Source organism: Lepisma saccharinum, chromosome 1, assembly GCF_977018435.1.
Source record: "Lepisma saccharinum chromosome 1, izLepSacc3.1, whole genome shotgun sequence".
NCBI classification, from domain to species: Eukaryota; Metazoa; Arthropoda; class Insecta; order Zygentoma; family Lepismatidae; genus Lepisma; species Lepisma saccharinum.
The window spans coordinates 210,961,636-210,982,258 of record NC_139229.1 but is presented as its reverse complement, the minus strand read 5'-3'; the positions used below and the strand labels follow the sequence as shown (position 1 = coordinate 210,982,258).

Sequence of the window (20,623 nt, the reverse complement as noted above, 5' to 3'; positions counted from 1 at the left end):
AAACATTGCAAGAGTTCTTGAAGTGATACGAGGTGACTGAAGATTGAGTGTTCATGCAGTGGCTGAGTTAGTTAACTTGGATATGGAAGCTGTTCGACGCATTTAAACAGAGGAATTGAACATGCGGAAGATTTGTGTGAAGGTTGTACCAAAAGTTCTGTCAGGTGACCAAAAACTGTGTCGTAAAGACTTGAGTGAGGATATGTTACAATGCCTTAGAAATGAGCCAAGTTTGTTAGAATCTGTTGTTGCTTGCAATGAGACATGGATTTTTAGCTATGACCCTGAAAGTAAGTTTCACAAGGAATTTCATGTTGATTCTTAGTTAACTTTTCACACTAGACAATTTTTCGGCAGAACATGGTTGCAGGTGTTCACTCAATGATGCAATACTCCCAACTGGCGAGACCGGGTGAGTCCAAACTTGCAGCACAGATAGACTAGGGGTGTCGTCACCAAAACTGTTGTTGCCAACTATTTTTTGTTTTTCACTTATGCAATCAATCTGTTTCTTTTTCTGTGTGTCACACCTCGTATATTTGAACAGTTTGATTAAAGCAAATAAAAAATTACACGTAAATATACACTTTTCTGTTTCTGGTATACCTGAACCTTTCATGAAAATGTTTGTCGAGCTTGTTAATGAAACTATAATAATGTCAGTAACTTTTCTTCCATTGAAAGTAAATCAATCTGGATGTACTCCATAATTGTACCTTAAAATATTAACTTAAATATATTCATAGTCTTTGTAGCTTTTTATTATAGTTTGAAAAATATGAACTGTCATGTATATTTACAGTTTAATGATTATGATACTATTTATTCAATGAATGGGATTCTAAATGCATGCTACATATGTCTATATATACTCAGAAAGAAAACATTCAATTATAAAGTTTATACCATTTGCATATCATGAAAATCCACATATAAAAATACACTTCTTTATTTAAAATGGCATAAAAACCACTTATAAATACTATCACATTTGGAAGGCAAACTTGGTTCCTGCGCTCAAAAATATTTAAAAAAAGAAATTAGTGAGAGAGACCAACAAGCCTATTTTTAGATTAACAAGAATTAACCTATACTTTCTTTCAAAAAAGACCTCTGCAAAAACATAATAAATGAACTCCAGTTACACTTCACAAATACGGCTACCAGGCATCCTCTTTCTCCACCAGACACTTATGTCCGTCCAGCATCCAGGAGGAATTTCAAAAATATTTTTAACACAATATAATTTACATTAACAAAATGTGTCCTTCATTTGGAGAAAACAAAATTGAAAGGGAAACTTCTTATCTCCAGGGGATATTATTATTGCTCTACTGTAACTTAGTCGAAATTACTATCTCCATTAGATATATCATGTACTATAAGGTTCTCACTGATTCTGTTTGGTAATGGTTCAGTACAAATTCAAAGATTTTAGTTTAAGAGATTTTTATGACCAACACTAACAATTTGAGGAAAATGGGCTGCCTGGTGAACCATGTTTGAAAACATGTATTAGTGTATTTGATAAATCATTTTAAAAATCTTTATTTTCAAACTGAAAATGAAATCTCATATTAATTGCTAACATTTTCTAGTAATATATATAATTTACTGTACATTGATACACAGTAAATAATATATATTTCTAGAAAAAGCATTTGAGGTCTGTCCTACTTTTTGCTCAAAAAGGTCTCGTGGCTCCATTCACACAAATTCTCTCTCACTGTTAAGACTCGTTCAATTTTACTCCATTTATGGATGATATTCAACTTGAAGTCATCACGCAGTGCATTTGGGAAGAAACAGCATGAAGTCGTTTTCACGTCTTAAGAAAAGCATGAGAAGCATTCTTAGAATGGGAACTTTGTGATATTTTTATGTACACATTCCTCATATGATCATGATTATCATACCTTGATTCACTTTGGGAAAGATGAATGCTCACCCAGCATGTTATCATCGCAGGATCCGATTTGTTTGCCTGAAATATGGCAACTGAGCATGATTTCACAGCGTGTGGGGGAAGTTGTTGAATATCATCCATACAAATACAAAGTTCAAAGCAGTCTGTCTTGCAACAAAATTGAGGAAACATGAGGAACTAGTAAATGGAACCCAGTTATGGGATAGCTGGTTGTATTTAAAAGGTGTCAGTGCATGGCAGTACATCTCACATTAATAGGGAGGTAGGTAGCAGATGCTAAATATGTATTTCCTGTGCATGCACAGCTCAGTATCCAAAATGTAACTGTAATGACCACATTTTTTATGCTGTATCAGCAATGGTAAAACAATGGGATAAATGCATCAATATCGGTGGGGATTACAAAGAGAAATCAGAGCATATGTATCTATAATACTAAATGATTTTGAAATTTTTGTGTTTTAGTAATTCTTTAAAGCCTTTTGTGATCTATTTATTGACATCACCTCATATCTACTGACACAAAAATAATATTTTCTTTTGTACATTAATGAATACATTTTTGTTTATGTATGTACAAGTTGAGCCTGAGTGAATTCTAAAACAAAGATGTATAAAATGCATTTAATATAATATAATAATAATATCAAAGCTACAAAACAAAAGCTTGATGGAATGTATGAAGTTTACTTCAGCGCACTCAACAATTAAATGACAAAAAAAAAAAATTGTTCAGTTCAATATCTCGTATTTGAAGTAGAATTTTTAATCTGAATTGTAACAATCTTTGGTCTAGATACATTGTGCATCATATATGTAGTAAATATTTAATGTGTACATTGACTTAGGTAGGACTAATATCATAAAACAGGAACTTAAATACACAACTTTAATTTGCTTTTCCCTGGTAATTAGGAAACAAACCATCAACTAGTTCCATAATAAATAACAATTAGATTTATCTGATAAAATTAATTCCATTTTAACAAATTTATATAAACGTCTCTGTACTTAAATTAGGTGTTTTTCTTGTATACAGTGTTGCAATTTTGCACACAAAGATTTCTTGAAGGGTCAGAACCATGGTTTGGAATACATTGGTTATAAAGAAGGATGATAAAAATTATAAAAAAGGTTTGAAAAGACTGACGTTGTATCAATTGTTGCCCACATACACCACCTGGGCTGAATCTATGAGCATTTCAGTTCCTGAATATGGGTGAAATGTTAGCTCTTGAAAGCGAGCAGATCCAAAATTTGCCTGCTTGATATCCCAAGAAAATGTTCTCATCATTCACACTCAGGAAAGCTTTGAGGTGTATGTTATTTCCCTCTTGCACTACTGAACTACAATTTAAACTAACCTTAATCACGTTTTCACTTTAGTTAAATTGTGCATTCTCTTGATAACATGATAAAATATATGTTAATCTTCATATATAATTAACTTGACTGGCCAGGTTCATAACAACCTGCCTGAAATTAATATCAATTTGCCATTTTCTATTAGGGGAGGCTAGATCAAATCGTGGAAGCAGTGTTTTAAACCACACTTCCAATCTCTGACCAAAATCTTTTTGTGTGCGAAAGACGCGAGATGCTGGATGCAACAAATAAAATACTGTACATATGTATAAAGACATGTATATTAATTTGATAAACAGACTAGGCTACTTATGAAAAGTTCTTAGAAAATTGTAAACATAACATTAATAATATAAAAATGAATGTTGTTCTTGTGTATTTATAATTACACTGAATTCAAATGACTTTGGGAAAATAGGAACAATACCAGTAGCAAGAGGCAGCAATTGCTCTAAAAACTCATCATCGGTGCTCAAGGAGGAATATTCTGATGCACCTTGCAAGACATATTAAAAAACTGCTACTTTATTTATATTTATCATATAGTAATCACATTGAAACTCCCCCCCCCCCAACATCATAATTACAAAAAACTTATTTCTTGAGCCAGCTGGATGATATTGCGATTTTATGCAGTGTACATTCCTTTGGTCATCCCTTAAGAATATTTCATATGCGTGTCATCTCTTTCATGTGATACCAATATTATGAGAATGAAGCAAAATTTTGACTTCATTGGAAAAGGTCTGATGGATGGCTTTGTAGTGGAATGAAATGATAACTCCATCATAATTTATAGTTAGATATTTTTCTATAGCCTACAGAAAAGACAATAATGTCGTTTTCCATTTTTGTGTGTGTGTGTGTGTGTGTGTGTTTTAAATTTCTGGGATTGGATTCAAAATTTTAATTAATTGCATTGAAAATCAAGTACCTAAATGTGAGTTTTCCATGTTATTTTTTAAATTAAAAAACAAAATTCATTAAAATACATGGGACAAAACAACACCAAAAATAAAAAAAATATGCCTTTACACCTAATCATTATAAATGGGGACATGACATTTTATTTTCATTTTTAATAAGACCAAAAAGTTGAGTAAAGCAAAACAAAGTGTTCAAAATATATTTGGGTAGGTTTAAGGTCCATTACAGATGTAATTAAATACTACAATATTGTGACAGATTCAGCATAATACATGACAAAGTGTATTCACTCTCTTTGTTCTTATGGGGGAACATAGTGTTGGGCACACAAATTAAATTTAATTGCAAATCTCTGGAGAAAAGAAATGAGCAACCTCAAGATATAGCTATTATTATTGATGACAACAATATTGAGCCCTCTGTTTACATACTTGTAAAATTGTACTCCATGGGAGGAAAAAAGTTAAATATACCTCATTGGAAAGCTTAAAGTATCTACTTTTTAATAAGCATCGTGTGAAAATTATTATTCATTGCATTTTCTTATTGTAAGGAAAAATTCAATAAAAAGTGTTTTTTCTTCTATTTTGCATGAACGGGGAGGGACTTAACATCGTACAGTTCATAATCAACTCTTCATGTAATATTGAGATTTTTTTTTGCCAACAAAGTGCACTTGCCCGTAGCAACGAGACGGAAAACGTGAGAGCCGGTTGCCAAGTGAAACAATTCTGTCTGTTGTTTTCAATTTGCATGACGTGAAAAGATAAGATATGGAAATATTTGATTTTTATTCCATGCTCTTCGTTTGGATATGAATTGCATTGTCATTGAACGGACCATTGCTGAAATTGCAACACTGTTATTAAACATTAATTGTGGCTGTTGCAAAGGCGGCAGCAACATTATATATGGCCGAGATATTTCCACATAAACAATCTTCAATCACAATAAATTTCATATTTTTACGGCTGGTTTACAAGAAGCTACACACAATTCAATTAGACTTACACAAAGAACACATGAAACAAATACACTTTTACGAACACTTTTGTTTGAGTATAGAACAGAGTTAAAATTACTTTGTCTTGCTTTTGTCTAAAAGCAGACACTTCTGGAGTACAATTTTACAAGCACGTAAACAGAGGGCTCAATATTTTTGTCACAGACAGTAGACTACATGAAGCAGATAAACAGGACGAAGAAACTGCCAATCCAAGAAGTAGCAAAACGAAAACTCTATAAAGATGACAATTGAAAGTAGGAAACATTTTAACACAAAGGAAAATTGGTGTGCACTTCAAACAACACACCAGGATTTTGCGGTTTGTGCTCTTGAAGCAATTGCAATATTATTGCCAGCTTCAAATATAGGCTCGAAAGACTTTTTTCAGGGTACAATAACGTAGTATACGGTGCAATCTTTCAGACTAGCGGAGTTACTAACCATCTTGCTATTCGAGAAGTGAATGGAGCAAACTGCAATCTTTGTGTTTAGAAATGTGTTTTTTAAAGTAACTGACAACATTTACTACGTGTATGTGGAAAGTCACCAATGTAATTTTACAATTTTTAAACTAAAAAGAGAGTTTAAAAAAAAGTTTTGAAAATTTTATTCTGTGAGAGTGAAAGGTGTAAAGAGTTGGGTGATATCCTTCAATAAATATTTTACATTTAGTGGCCAATGAGAAGAAATAGTTTCGCAAATGCAGTAAATCTGGTCATTTCAAACAAAGGCCTTACATTTGTGTTTTTGTCATTAAAACTTGATTTGTTGACACTTTACACCACTTTATTGTAAGCATAGATGGAGCATTAAAATTTAATATAAAAATAACAGATTTTAAACACTGAATTTTTCAATAAACCGTGCAAAATAACACCGAATCGCAGTAAAACAAATTGCATCAAATTTGAAAGAAAATAAAACTAAGACTTCATGCCCCTAGTTATAAATTAACAGATTTGGCTTTTGCATCAGCAGGATTACAAGCAAAAGTAATGAGGTAATAAGGAAGCTTCTAGTTCTTTCTTTTCAGGAAAAATCTGTGGATGCAGATGCAAATCAGGAGCTTGAAATATGTTATTGTTTATGAGTAACCAGGTTTGTTCTCAGTACAAAATTACTGGATTAAATTGTATCATATAGAGCCTGCCTTAAATTACAGATTAAACAGAGCTAAGGGGGGAAAAATTACTAAATTTAAAACTCTAAATTGTTTAAATACTTTTGCTGCCAGGTTGAATTCAGTGCAAAAATATTATTCAGTTCATCTAATTTATGTGACTAATCACATTTCAATACCTATTTACAATATCTGGAGTTATGTACTATATAATATGATGTTGCTATTATAACTTTTGGTTCATGATGTAATTATATTCAAAGCCGATTAATATACAATCAGTAACACTGATCATTGCTTGAAACTCCTATTCCATACTAAAGTAAGATGAAGTCCTCCATAGCAATCTTACTTGTGCCAGGTATACTTACACAAACAGTAAATATAAATATAAAATTACAATACTATGTAAAAATATAAAATTGTAAAAGTAAATAAGGAAATTAATATTATACAAGCTTGTTACTCTGAAATTCAAAATAAATAAGTCTGAAATGATATGGTTTAGGCATTATCATAAATATTTTGATGCTATGCAGCAATTTTTTCAGTTTACGTTGTGAACATATAAAAACACACAAATGCTACTTATCCAGAGCACAATTAACATCACTTTCTCTCATGTCCTCATTTTGATGTTGCTCTAAGCACCTTTCACCAGTAACTATGGCAGTCTCATTTTGCACTGCTACTCCAGAAGTTTGGTTATTGCAACGAAATGACTTTCGTACATGCACGATTAGACCTTTCTTGCTGTAGAACATCTTACTGCAAGTTGGGCAAATAAAGTCCTTCGTACCAGTGTGCTTATTCGTGTGCGTGTCCAAGCTGTGTTTGGAAGAAAGGTACCTGTTGCAAAATTTGCACTTGAACTCACGCTTCGTATGGGCCTTGTACATATGGAGCTCTATCAAGGGTGCTGTAGCAAAACTTTGATTGCATATTGAACAACAGTTTGTTCCTTCTTGAATGTGGCTGTTCAAGTGCTCTAGGAGGTTTACCTTCAACAGGAACTTAGATTTGCATGCCTTGCAAGCAAATTGTATGTCGTCAGTACTTTCAATAATTTTCCGCCTCTTCCTTGCCTTTGGTACAGTATTCTCTGAACTTTGTGCAGGTTCTTCCTTACTCTGAGATGCTACATTGCACTCCAAACATACATTCTCATCGCAGGGATTGTCTTTGCGTTTACTGACATTTGACATTAGCTTTCCGCAACTTTTGCATTGCAAATTCAAGCTCTTACGTCGGTTTGGAAAGATGCTTCCTGGTGATATAAGATTCAGTTTGTGCATATTTCTAATATGCTCTTTCAAGCAGTCTCTTGTTGGAAATTTCTGCCTGCACAATACACAAGAATGCAGATAGCTCTGCTGTACTTGACCCTTTGAGTCTTGCTCAGTGTTATTTACAGGTAAAGATGTAGGCATTCTGTCAGGAGAATATTCAGAAGCCTCCGCATATGGAGGTACCCAGTTGGCAGCATGGCCAACTGATGCACCCGATATGGCAGAAAGTGTTTTCTCTGAATGATATCTATTGGTTTCATATTCTGGCACAGAACCATTTGCTCCAATCACACACACAGTAGACACACAGTTGACATCATTTGTTGTATTCACTTGTTCAGAGTTGTTCTTTTTCTCGTGGGATGCCCTGAAAACAAAATATTTTTCATTACTACTCTGTATCCCCTAATTTTTAATTTTAAAAGACTAAATTTTCTGGACTTTTCCAGTTAATTTTTAAAAGCTTTCCCCAACACCTATAATGATCTAGATTACTAATAAATACATATTAAGCATTCAAATTTGCATGTAAATCACAGAAATCAAGTATATTCAACATTGTTGAAAATAACTGGCAAAAAATAAAACAAAAGGAACCATTTTTATGTAAAATATCTCCTCCCCCCCAAAAAAAAGAAAATAGTCGGGAGGAAAAATAATATGTGCTTTCAATTTCCAATCCTGGCAACAAAAACATTAATTTTTCATGACTCACTTTGAAGTTGACTTCCCTGACTTCTTGCTTTCAAGGTCAGTGGGAACCCTGTCTAATATTTCTATTAGTAATAATACTGTTCGCTTGCTCTCCATTGTATCAAGTAACAACTGACTAAAACTATTTTTTTTTTTGTCAAACAGACACTAACTCACTAGAGCCTGGGACTTTCTTTATTTTATAACATATTTTTTATTTGTCATCGGATCGAATACTGGGGTGAGATATTTACGTATCTGATGAAAATCAGCTGAACTAGTGTGTCCCAGAAGTCGCTGAACCCGGTGTTTACGACCGTATAACTGAAAAGCTAAATCTAATGAGTTGAATTGAATTGATCTGTTGTTTTAAGTCCACTTATGCACAGAAAGGCTAATCGGAACTGGACCTATAGTTTAAAGTGGGATCCAAACCACTGTGCCATGTGCCTCCACCGGGTATCGAACCCGGCTAAATGTAATGAGAAAAAATGCTTTCTTCATAAAATTATGTGATACAAACATATGGAATATCATGCATGATTTAATAATAAATAATTAAAATGTTGCCAGAAACAAAAAATAAATTTCTGAAAATCGTATTTATTGACACAACTCCCTGAGGCAAATTATTGCAAAATTTTTCAATATCACCAAATAATCTGGATGGAATACTTCTGAATTTGACAGAAAAAGTACAATGCACAAGGGTATTAATGAGCTATTCCCAAATTCCATGTTTTTGCAATATTACGAACCACACTGGCAACACTGTTGCTGGCAAGTGTCGCTGACAGATGTGTTCCAACTCTGGCTATCACACTACGTTATTTTTAACGAAAAAGGAGAAAGTTAGTTATTTTAGAAAATTTTTGATAACCTTGCAACCCTGAAATGTCGGTAGTGAATTACGACGACGTCTCGATATTGCGTACCATCCCCCATTTTTTTGCAATTTTTGGGAATGCAACAGTAGTTTATGCAACTTATGTGGGTTTCCTGTGGCCCAATATCTGGAATTTTGACTGTTTACGTACCCGGCCAATTCAAACCAAGCTTCGTCGCTAGAAAAAAAAACTTCATTCAGTACATTGACACCACTTCTGATGAATAATTGTAACCAATGACAGTAACGCAACCGTGCTGGGAAATCCACGAACTCTATACGGGTACAATTTCAATTCCCGTACAGCCCTGTGAGCAGTTGACTTACATAATGGATTCTGCAGTGAGCTTCCTAACTAACTTTTTGGCGATGCCATCATTTTTTCTTCAACATGCTCCAGAACATCAGCTCCTAAAATTCAATATCGACATTTTAGAGTTGCAAGCTGTATGAAGGCTATCGAAATTTTCTAAAATAACCAACTTTCTCATTTTCCGTTAAAAGTGCCTTAGTGTGATAGCCAGAGGTGAAACACATCTGTCAGTGACACTTGCCAACAATGGTGTTGCCAGTGTGGTTCGGAACATTGCAAAAACATGGAATTTGGGAATAGCTCATTCATACCCTGGTGCAATGTTTGTAAGACTTCATCAATCTACGTTTTCTGTCAAATACAATAGTATTCCATTCAGATTGTGCAGTGATATTGAAAAATGTTGCAATTTACTTCAGTGAGTTGTGTGTCAATAAATACGATTTGCAGAAATTTATTTTTCGTTTCTGGCTACATTTTAATTATTTATTATTAAATCATGTATGATATTCCATATGTTTGTATTAGATAATTTTCTCAAAATACAGGGCATTATCTTCGAAGAAAGCATTTCTTCTCATTCCATTTAGCTTCTCAGTTATACGGTCATAAACACTGGGTTCAGCGACATCTGGGACACCTGGTAGATGCATTTGATAAGGCATATTTTGACATATTTTACCAACTTAGCATTTTTACAACACATTTCTTCAATTTTCTCGTAATAAGACATATAATTGGTTATTTTATAATTTACTCTTCGCAATTTTAGTGCAATGGATAGTTTATATTATCAATGGCAGGATAAGGAAATTACAGACAAAGAAATTAAAAACAGATGCCGTATTTTCTTCCCATTTTTTTATCCCACCGACAATTGATAGCCATCCAAACATTAGTAAGGAAAAATGTTCTCAGTCATTGTTGTGCAAGCAAGTAAAGAAGTTTCCATTGTTCTAATTTTTTTACCTTCTTGTTGCTACTCACAACAATCAGTCAAAAGTAAAAATAACATTTGGTACATTACAGCCCCTACTCTATCAGCAATCGAGTATGGGAGTTTCAAGATCATTTGTCGTTTGAGCCACCCACATATTAGTGTGTATGTATATACTCTGTCCACCTATTTCTGGAGTAGGCAAACGATAACAAGTCACTGTGCAAGTAGTGACGCGAGATGGCTCCACCACACAGTTTGCACAAAGGTGTAAGTCTGACATAATAGTAAATCTAACTTACGATAAATGCAGTGAACCTCACAATATTTTCAGTATTTTCCCATTATATTCTTCGGTTAAAGGGATTCTGACTTCACTTAATACCACACCTCCATCCTAGTCAATCTTCCCTGGAAGATACCGACTTCCTATATAATGCATATTTTTAGCTTTATTGGGAATATTCTGCATTTATCTGACATATCTTTAAATTTCTATGACATATTTTTCCATTTTTATGGCATAATTACATACATAATTGTTGAAGCTTTCCTGGCAGCGAAGATTGAAGAGGCAATCAACCAGGTGATTGGCTTCCGAGCTATCGAGAGCTAACGTCACTCTCATCTTCAGGGATTACATTGCCCAATCCCTGAAGATAAGTGTGACGTTAGCTCTCGAAAGCTCGGAAGCCTATCCGGAAATCACCTGGTTGGTTGCCCAAGAAAACCTCTTCAATAATTACAGAAGGTTGCCCACGATAAAAATAGTCTAAATTGACTGGCCATTGTGAACGATGCATTGAACTGCTGTTATGTCCCAATACTGAGCTGGCTACACTGGAGCCTGTACTAGATAACAGTATCATTTGAGCACGATCTATGGAACGATGAAGGTAAAAGTGACAGCTTTCTGGGAGGGGTTCATTTGTGGACTTTCCGCCGCCCATTATAGTCACTCAATAATAGTGAAACGGTGCAAAGAAGAGGGTTTAATCGTCAGCAAAGCTGGTGCAGGTCTCATCATCCGACGATGTGCCCAACAGGCCCCTGTGGTACGTGCGCGGCTGGAAATTGTGAGGACATCATGGCCCCAGCCCGCAAAGTGCATGCCATTAGGACATCAGTGACACACGACAATCCCCCAACGCAGAAAAGTTTGGCTATTCGCCACGGTATCTCAAAAGGCACAGTTTCCAACATCATCCGGAAGAACCTCTCATTGGAAGCGCATCACAAAGCACGCGGACACCGCCTCTCAGAGCACCACAAGCAAGAGAGGTTCACAACTGTATGAAACATACCTTGCAGGGGACAAGTGGGAATGGGTGTGTACCCTGGATGAGGGGTGGCTCTACGTAGATGAGACCAACAGAGTTTGATCCATTTTCTACCGTCCAACAGACCAGAAGAGCCGATTTGACTGTGCTGCAGTGCAAGGAAAAGTTTTCCAGGGGATTTCTGGTGGTGGCCGGATATTGCAGTCGGGGAATACTCCCACTCGTCAAAGTGACTTCCAACACCTAAGTCAACGCAGCTTACTTCCAGGAGAACGTTATGGCCCCTCTGTATGACATACACATCCTCCACCTGTAAGGTGACGAGACCACACATGTATGAATCCACATGGACAAGGCCTCCAGCCATACTGCTCGAGCTTCGTCCATCCCTGTGAAATCCCTGGATGCCTCACCAATGGATCACCAATGGACTACTGTGGGTTTGGATTCCTCAAACAGTCACTTGCTCGAGGCCATCCCCGTACCTTGCAGGGACTTGGGAAAGTTGCCAAAGGGGTATGGTGAGACATTCCCCTTCCCATTCCATGCAGAGTTTGCTTCAGTGGAAACTACGCTGCCGGGCAATCGTTCGGGCCCATGGCCGTCACATCGAACACAATTGGTGGTGGCACAAGGGGATTTACTAGCCAGTTGTGAGATTCAAAGTCGACTATTTTTATCGTGGGCAAACCTTCTGTACATACATATTTTACAGTTTTATAGGACATAAAGTCCGTATACATCACATTAGGTTATTTCATTGGAACTGGCCAATATAGACACATCAGTGTTTGGTACAAGGGTCATTCAAGGTTGACCGGGACTTTTATTTCTGCAGAGGAAATAGGTAGCAGAAGAAACACCAAACTATGTCAGTTTTTCAAAGTATTCTCCGTGCGCGCCGAGGCACCGTTGCCATCGTCCTGGCAGCTCCCGAATTCCTTTGGCGTAGAAAGAACTTGGTTGTTGTCGTAGCCACTGGAGGACATCGCTCCACAGTACTTCGTCTGTCGTGAATTTCTTCCCTCCCAGATGGTCTTTAAGGGGTGCAAACAAATGATAATCACTGGGGGCTAAATCCGGACTGTAGGGGGGATGGGGCAGAACTTCCCAGCGCATGTCGGCCAGAGTTGTTGTTGTCACATTGGCCGTGTGAGGGCGGGCATTGTCATGGAGAAGAATGACATTTCCAGACAACATCCCAGGTCTTTTCTTGCGAATGGACTTTCGTACAGCACCACTCAACAATGTGGAGTAATACTGGGCATTAATCGTGCTCCCTTTGTCCAGAAAATCCACATGGATAATGCCCTTCATGTCCCAGAAGACACTTGCCATGATCTTTCCAGCGGACGGCTGCATTTTGCTTTTCTTGGGGGGCGGGGAACTTTTATGCCGCCACTCCATGCTGCGTCTTTTGGTCTCTGGGGTTGAATTGTGCAACCATGTTTCATCACACGTGATGATGGATTGCAACAATTCATCAACTTCTGCTCGAAACCGATTCAGAAGCTGTTCACAGACCGTCCTGCGTGTCCACTTCTGATCGAATGTCAGCTGGCGGGGAACCCACCTTGCACAGATTTTGCGGAAGCGTAAGTGGTCGTGAATGATTGTCTCAACATGCCCGACACTGATATTCACCTTGGCAGCAATATCCCACACTGTTACTCGCCGGTTCTCAAGAATCATTTGCTCAACACGTGCGATATTCACTGGTGTGACTGCAGTCGGGCAAATGTGTCCATGCGCTTCATTTGTCACCAGCTCCCGTCTTTCGCGAAACTGCTCACACCATTCGTACACTCTTGTCCGCGACATCGTTTGTTCACTATACTGTGCTTGCAATCGTCGTAAAATCTCAGCTGGTTTCACTTTCTCCTTCACGAGAAATTTGATTACACACCGCTGCTCCACAGCCACAGACACACTGCTTGCCGCCATGTTTGCTGCAACTGCTGTGCATGCGCGAAATACGTCATGCCGGGCGCTAGTTACTCGCGAAGGAATACATTACGTCACCCGCATGTTTCATCATGATCCGGCTATTCATCGATTTTTTACGTACGAAAATCCCGGTCAACCTTGAACGACCCTTGTAGATTGGTAGAATTACTGACAGTTTAAATGATCCAACATTTCTATAAATCTGCAATACTTTTAGTACACCACTCTCAAAATTATGAGGGATGTGAATATTTCATTTTAACGATAATACTGAAAAGTAAATGGAAGTAAATTGTATGTTTGGAAAGGTGGAGGAGGCAGGTTTTCGTTGTGGAGTGACTTTCCACACAGTACACTCTGGACTGTATTCTTGAAGACAACAAAGCTCTAGCATCAGGACCCACACCCAGTACAATCCTCGGTGAGTCTTGTATCCTGTCTACATTCATTTGCGACTGTCAATTCATCAATTTCATCAGTTTTCACCTACATCTTTGCAATTAGCCAAAAGTAGCAGAGAAGTGAAGTAAAACAAATCAAATCAATTGGGTTTCCTTTGTTTTGGAACTGCTAATTAACACCAAATTTTGCATATTAACTTTAAAGTAAATGTGGCAGAAAAGTGAAATAAAATAACGAAAAATACATACAAAATACAGTGACAAAAAGTTACTTATAATGTGAGAATTGCATGAAAATCCCAGTTACTTCAACAGTCATGTATTTTCTGGCCACTGAAACAGCGATACTGAAATATTGATCTGAAAAGCATATTGTATCTGTTACAGTTGGTAATTTCCTGTGGTTTTGCAGTAATGAGAGTACTATTATTACTGTTTGTGATGCACCACTAGTCTTGGAGGGAAGTGATCATTTAGCACAAAATCTAAATTTTATTTATCAGTATCCTCATCTGCAAAGACATGAATCCTCTGTAATTTTTTCACTTAAAAAATTAACCATGATTTGAATCTAATGTTCTAGTAGATAAGTCCTTACTATCGTAATTAATCAGATATGCTAAATAAACGAATACAAACTCAAAAAAAGGACAAGTGAGGGTCACAATCCTCCCATCACCCCCTTTTCAACTTAATTTTCTTAAAAAAAAATAAGTAATTCTAATTATTTTGTCATTTTCCTACCAAATTTGACATTCAATTCAAAATACTTTTTCACAGCCAGACCTCCGTTAGAAACTTTCTGGTTGGGCATATGCATGCAAGCACATGCACACATCCATGCAAGGAATTTGAGAAACCACTCTTTGAAAACAACCAATGCATGCAAGAATGGTCTTGTGTTCAAATTCCGAGTACAGAATTTAAGTATGTTTATGACTGTTCCCCATCACTTTGTGAGTTTGTTAACCACTTTTATTGTCACAATGAAAGTTCAAAATCCAGAAAGTTAATGTGAAATGGCAAAAATGTAAATTATGCCTTATCAATAAAGCTGATAAGAGGCTATAAGTAATTTGCTCCTTGTACTGTTTTTCACTGAAACATTATTCCATTATTTCACTACCTACAAAGTACAATAAACCTCCCCCCCCCCCAACACACACCCTGCCCCCATAATATATACACATATTTCAGATTGTTATGCTTATTAAAATGTATTGATCAGCTCTCGTACTTGTGGGTAATAGATTTCCGTCAGTTTTTACATTCTAATAATTATATTCTTACTGGAAAAAATAACACAGAAAATACTTTCTCATTTCATAAATAAAGACTTGAAGCCATATGAGCGTATTGTGCTACTATACATAAATATAATGTGTAGAATATGAGATGTAAATATTAAAATTACTCCCCCACATTCCTCGGACTATAATCCTTCATCAGTACCTATAAGTGATAGACTAGGGTATCTGTAGGCATGGCCTTTCAACCTTTACAGCAGCTGGTGGGTTGGTGATGAGCAAGTGCGAAACTAGAAACAGAAATCTTCAGTTTTCCTTTTAGTGGCTGTCTCTACCCACCAGGGGTGCCCACACGGGGGGATTATGGTGCAAGCTGTGCCATTGAGATCTTGGGGGCAGGGATTTTTTCCCTTCAAATAATGTAAAATTCAACATTTATATATTTTCCAAAAATATATGTAAAAAATTTTACACCTTAAATGCACCATATTTAATCCATTAAATGAAGAAAAGAAAGTGTTTAAGAGCCATTATTTTGAAATTCGAACAAAAAAGGGATATTTGGATAGTTGTATCTTTTGATTGGCTTCATTTTTTTATATGTTGAAGTAGGTCATGAGAAATGAATATTGTGCAATTTTGAGACCTTAAAAAAATTTTCCCTCCCCTGTAGAAAATGTCAAGTTCAAGGTTGACCCAACCACCCATTTTTCATGAAAAGTGAAACATGGGGAAGTTCGGAGTGCTGTATCATTGGAAATCAACAACATCCCAAACGTTTGTTATATACTGTTAATATAAGACTGGTTGCTTATATACATTCAATTGTTTTGATGGGACATTGTTGCTTTCCATTGTTATGCGGCAACAAAGAGGGTCCAAAATGCAGTTTTTTCCTCTTTTCGGCCCTTAATATGTTGGTTAAGCAACAGTACCCCAAAGATTTGTTTTCTGGGCAATGAAGTTCACTATTAGTACAAGCTACCTGATATAGCACATTACTGGGATATCGATGCTGTTAGTAGATAGAATTTGGCCTATCTCAAAACAGCATGAAGGTAAAAATACATGAAGTATGCCAACTTGTAGGTGAATATATGTACTAAGACCAGGAAATGAAAAAAAATTTGGGGCCTCGTACCATTTTTGAGAAAATAATTTTTAAAATATTAGGAAATGTCAATGTAAATTATCACACTTCCTCCCCTATCAGAAAGTGGAACAGACCTTTCTCCTACTTTTCTATGTTCCAAGTGGAACAGCCCATGTATTGACAAGTTGTGGGACAGTTTTCATTTTTCTTTCTTTGATGGATAGCATAGTAGTAACATTACATCCTTGTAATCAAGGGGTCCCGGGTTTGATGCAATGTTGACGCGCAAGTTGTTCGGATCCCAATTTAAACTGCAAGTCCCCAGTCCCGATTAGCTTTCCTGTGAATAAAGTGGGCTTAAAAACAAAGCTCTATATACAGTGGTGCACCAGGGATTTTCCAAAGGGTACGAGGGGCTATACATTTTTTTTAGTAGGCAGCCATCTATTTGCCATCTTTTCCCGCCTTTGACATTCTTTTTACTGGGCCAAAGGAGGGTTATTATAACCCCGCCCCCTTTATGCACACCACTGTCTATATTGCATTAAGAGTATGTTTGTAAGCGATTCTGTATTATTGTACCAAATAAAACATAACTTTCTTGTTATAAATAACTTGAGATTCCCAGAATAAACCAATTTCAATTCAGGTTGGCGTAAGAACGGACCTTCGTGATGGAGTGGTTACCATAGCAATCCACGATGCCAGGGGTCTCGGGTTCAAATCCCGGTCTGGGGATGATTGATTGTTTTTTTATGAGTGTCACTTCATCAATTTCATATCATCATCACTCAGCCTCTTTGCCATGATTAGTAAAAAGTGACAGAAAGGTGACGTAAAATAACCCAATATTAGGCAATGAATCTCAAATAGGCTTACTACTTCAACATATACAAAAATGAAGCCAATCAAAAAATGTAAAAATTTTCTTGCTCTCGAAAATAATGTGTGTTTGGTGCTTTACTGAGGTGAATGTGAACTTTAATACTATAGCTCCATTACAAGACATTCTCGATATTCATTTATAACATCACTTCTTAAAATATAATGCTCAGTGTTGGTATACTGCTTAATTTAAAGTAGGTGCATCATTTGTAACAAAAAGCTACAAGTTACTTTCGGGAGATACGCTGTCGTAATTAAATACTTTGTGGGGATTACAAAATGGTTTGAGAGTGCAAATGATATGATTTGGGGGAAACGCATAGCATGATTTTGGAGGGAATGCACCATTGGTCTTGGGGGGATGGGGACCACTGCTACCCACGCACCAGGTGGTCGAAAAGGTTGCCAGCCTGCCTGAAGATCGTATTGAGGGGTCACTTATGAACTGTAGGTTCAACAGCAGAATTAATATGTATTGTGATTTCAAAATAATTCGAGATGTGACATCACTAGGGGCATGCATATTTCGTTTTTGACGAAAAAACGAAATTTGAAAAAACACATTCTAGTGTTAATTTTTCATGTTTTTGAAAGGTGTGAGATGCATTTTGTGACCATGTTTTGTCACGAAATAATGCGAAATGAACTGCAAAAAGCGAAATTAAATCTTAAACACGAAATTTACCATTTATATACCGACGCGACACTTTCTGAAGTCTGAAGTATCCTGTGAGTTATGCAATTCCCGGAAAATTGATTAATTCTGCTGTTAATATTGGAGAAGCAAAAATGGACTCCTTTACACAGAAATAAACTTAATACTCTTATAACTACATAAATGTGCTATTAGAAGTGAAATGTTAATTCTGTGGAATAAGTGTAGTTTTTAAATCAAATTTAGGATTATATTCACAATTTTAAAACCAAAATGTCTTTTTATATACCACTTTTCATCCAATTTTTCACCGCTATAACACCGATATTTCATTTTATTTACCGCTTTTGAACCCGAAATTGACTCCGTTTTTGTACCGAAATTTTGCTTTTTTATTTACCAAAAATATGTGCCTCTAGACATCACTGCTAGACTGGCTACTCCTCAGTGCATGTTACCGCTTTATCATAAAGAATTCCAGAAATGATGACTGCTTTCTCAGACATTTCATCAGAAATGTGCACAAGAATGTTTGGACAACATCAAAATATTTCAAATTTGGCTAAGACTGAGCAGGTTGAGGGTATATTTACTTTTTCAGTTTTGAGCATTGGGAACAAATTATTTGAGCAACCTCAGTTGCAGGTTAAGTCCTAGTTTGGACACAAACAAATACATGAATTGTCTCAATTTGCACACAATTATATTTTTCCAGCTCTCCCAATTAGTACCTTAGAATGGGAAGAAATGTTTTGAAATAAAGCTTAGAAAAGACCCAACAGCAATGAGTGAAATAGGAAGAATTGATTGATTGACTGATTGAGTTGGTGTTTTAAGTTCACTTTATGCAGTAAAGCTAATCATGACTGGACCTACAGTTTAAAGTTGGATCCGAACCACTATTTGCGTCCACCGGGTATCAAAACCAGGACACTGCGCCATGGGAGGCGCTGAAATATGAAGAAGAAAGACACAAGCAAGCAAACAAAAAAAACTAAAGCAGCACAATAAAATGCCCCACATCAACACTAAAATAGGAATAGGACAAATAAAGTAGAACATGAAAGAAGGAAAAAATTGGAGAGAAGATTAATATAATAAACTTGGGGAATTAGGATTAGTAAGATATACATACAAAAAATATGTTACATAAAAAGGAATGTTAATACTTACACAATCAACACACTCACTGGATCCGAAGTTGAATTTAGCTACTTGTAGGCAGAGGAAAAAACAAATATTTATGATTTCTTAGATAAAAAAAATCTAACGAAGACAAGAAATGAGCTTACACAATCTGGTGAACAAGATGATTAGTTAGCAATATTTACTGATTTTTAATTACATTAATGCACATTTTCACTATTTCATAATTATCATAGCAAAAAAAATGCAATGCAACATAAAATAAAAAATAAAAAAATTATACACATTTGTTTGTTCCCTTATAGTTCAGAAATCAAGAGACAAAAGTACAAATAAAATATTAAAACTAGCATTTTGAGTAACAACATTTCGCCCTTTTGTAAAAAGCTGAAATTACTGTAAAAAGATGAGGAATAGTGAAAGTTCAGTGGATGAAACTGAAATATTGCCATCCAAATATCATTTTTTTTCTTGTTTAATTTGTAACTTTTCTTAAAATTTTCAAACCTTACCAAGGTCTGATACTGGGGCTCCATTAGGAAGAACGAAACCTGTCATATAAGTATGAGTACTTGTGCACCTCAAGATATGTAGTGTGTAGTGTAATTTCATGTATATAACCACATCTTTGGCATGTAGATCAAAGATAGATTCATCCTGTGTGGTTCACAGACTAGTAACGAATGATGATAGGGGATAGACAAGAAAGTGATCATTTAGCCAGGACGTAGGTTCATGGGAATGGTTGCGAGAAGTAGAATGGAGCAGGGGGAGACGCATCAGAATCACGGGTTTGGGTCAATACTTATGTTCGTGTCGGAAGGTTATATTTGCACTCATAGGCTCTTTCCCTGTGCTCAGTCATTGATAGTACCAGTAGATAACAGTAACTGCTACCTGGAAGCAGCGACTAATAGTAGTATTATGGCTATTGGTGTGGACAATGCAATGAAATTTAGATTTTTGGATGGAAGTGAGGTCATTGTTGACAACATTTCATCTTACCTTTGATTTTGCAATTGGCCATCATTTTCAATTCCCATGGAGGGTGCCTCTAATTCTTGTCCCTGATTCCCATCTGTGGTTTTCAATGATGGGCTGCTCACTGTTATGACCGCTGGCCTTTTGACATGCATATCCTCAGCATCCTCTGCAGGTGTAGTATTAGCATTTCTTTTGCATGGTGACATGACATTGTCTTTCACAACAAGCCCTTCATTTTCAACAATACAGCATTCATCATCACTCTCAGCAAGAAAATGTTCATCATCACAAGACTTCTGAGTAGAGGTTATGGAATTATTAGTGAGATCTTTGCCTGCACTCTTGTGGGCATAAATACAGTCAGTCTCTTCCTCAAGAGGATTTTCATCTATTAATATGCAATCGTCAGTGTATGAAACTCCAGCAGAAGAGGTCACCTACAGGTAAAATGAAAGTTTGAATTAGTTATAGCATGGCCACATGCAACTTCTAAACCTGTGATAATGCAATTTTCATTCACCC

The 20,623-nt window shown here is 36.2% G+C and overlaps 1 protein-coding gene across 2 annotated transcripts in view; it reads right to left on the bottom strand.

Moving 5' to 3' along the window:
• The window catches only part of LOC145978888 (uncharacterized), a 49,994-nt gene that overhangs the window by 16,109 nt on the left and 13,262 nt on the right, over positions 1–20,623 (bottom strand). The window contains exons 3-4 of one of the 2 annotated variants that reach the window (XM_083111830.1): positions 20,123–20,538; positions 5,257–8,001 (exon numbers count right to left, since the gene is read on the bottom strand). In XM_083111830.1, the coding sequence (XP_082967956.1) occupies positions 6,930–8,001; positions 20,123–20,538 (1,488 nt within the window). In that variant the 3' untranslated portion in view covers positions 5,257–6,929. Of the gene's footprint in view, positions 1–5,256; positions 8,002–20,122; positions 20,539–20,623 lie in introns of those variants that run through there. The other variant, XM_083111821.1, reaches the window with a different exon arrangement.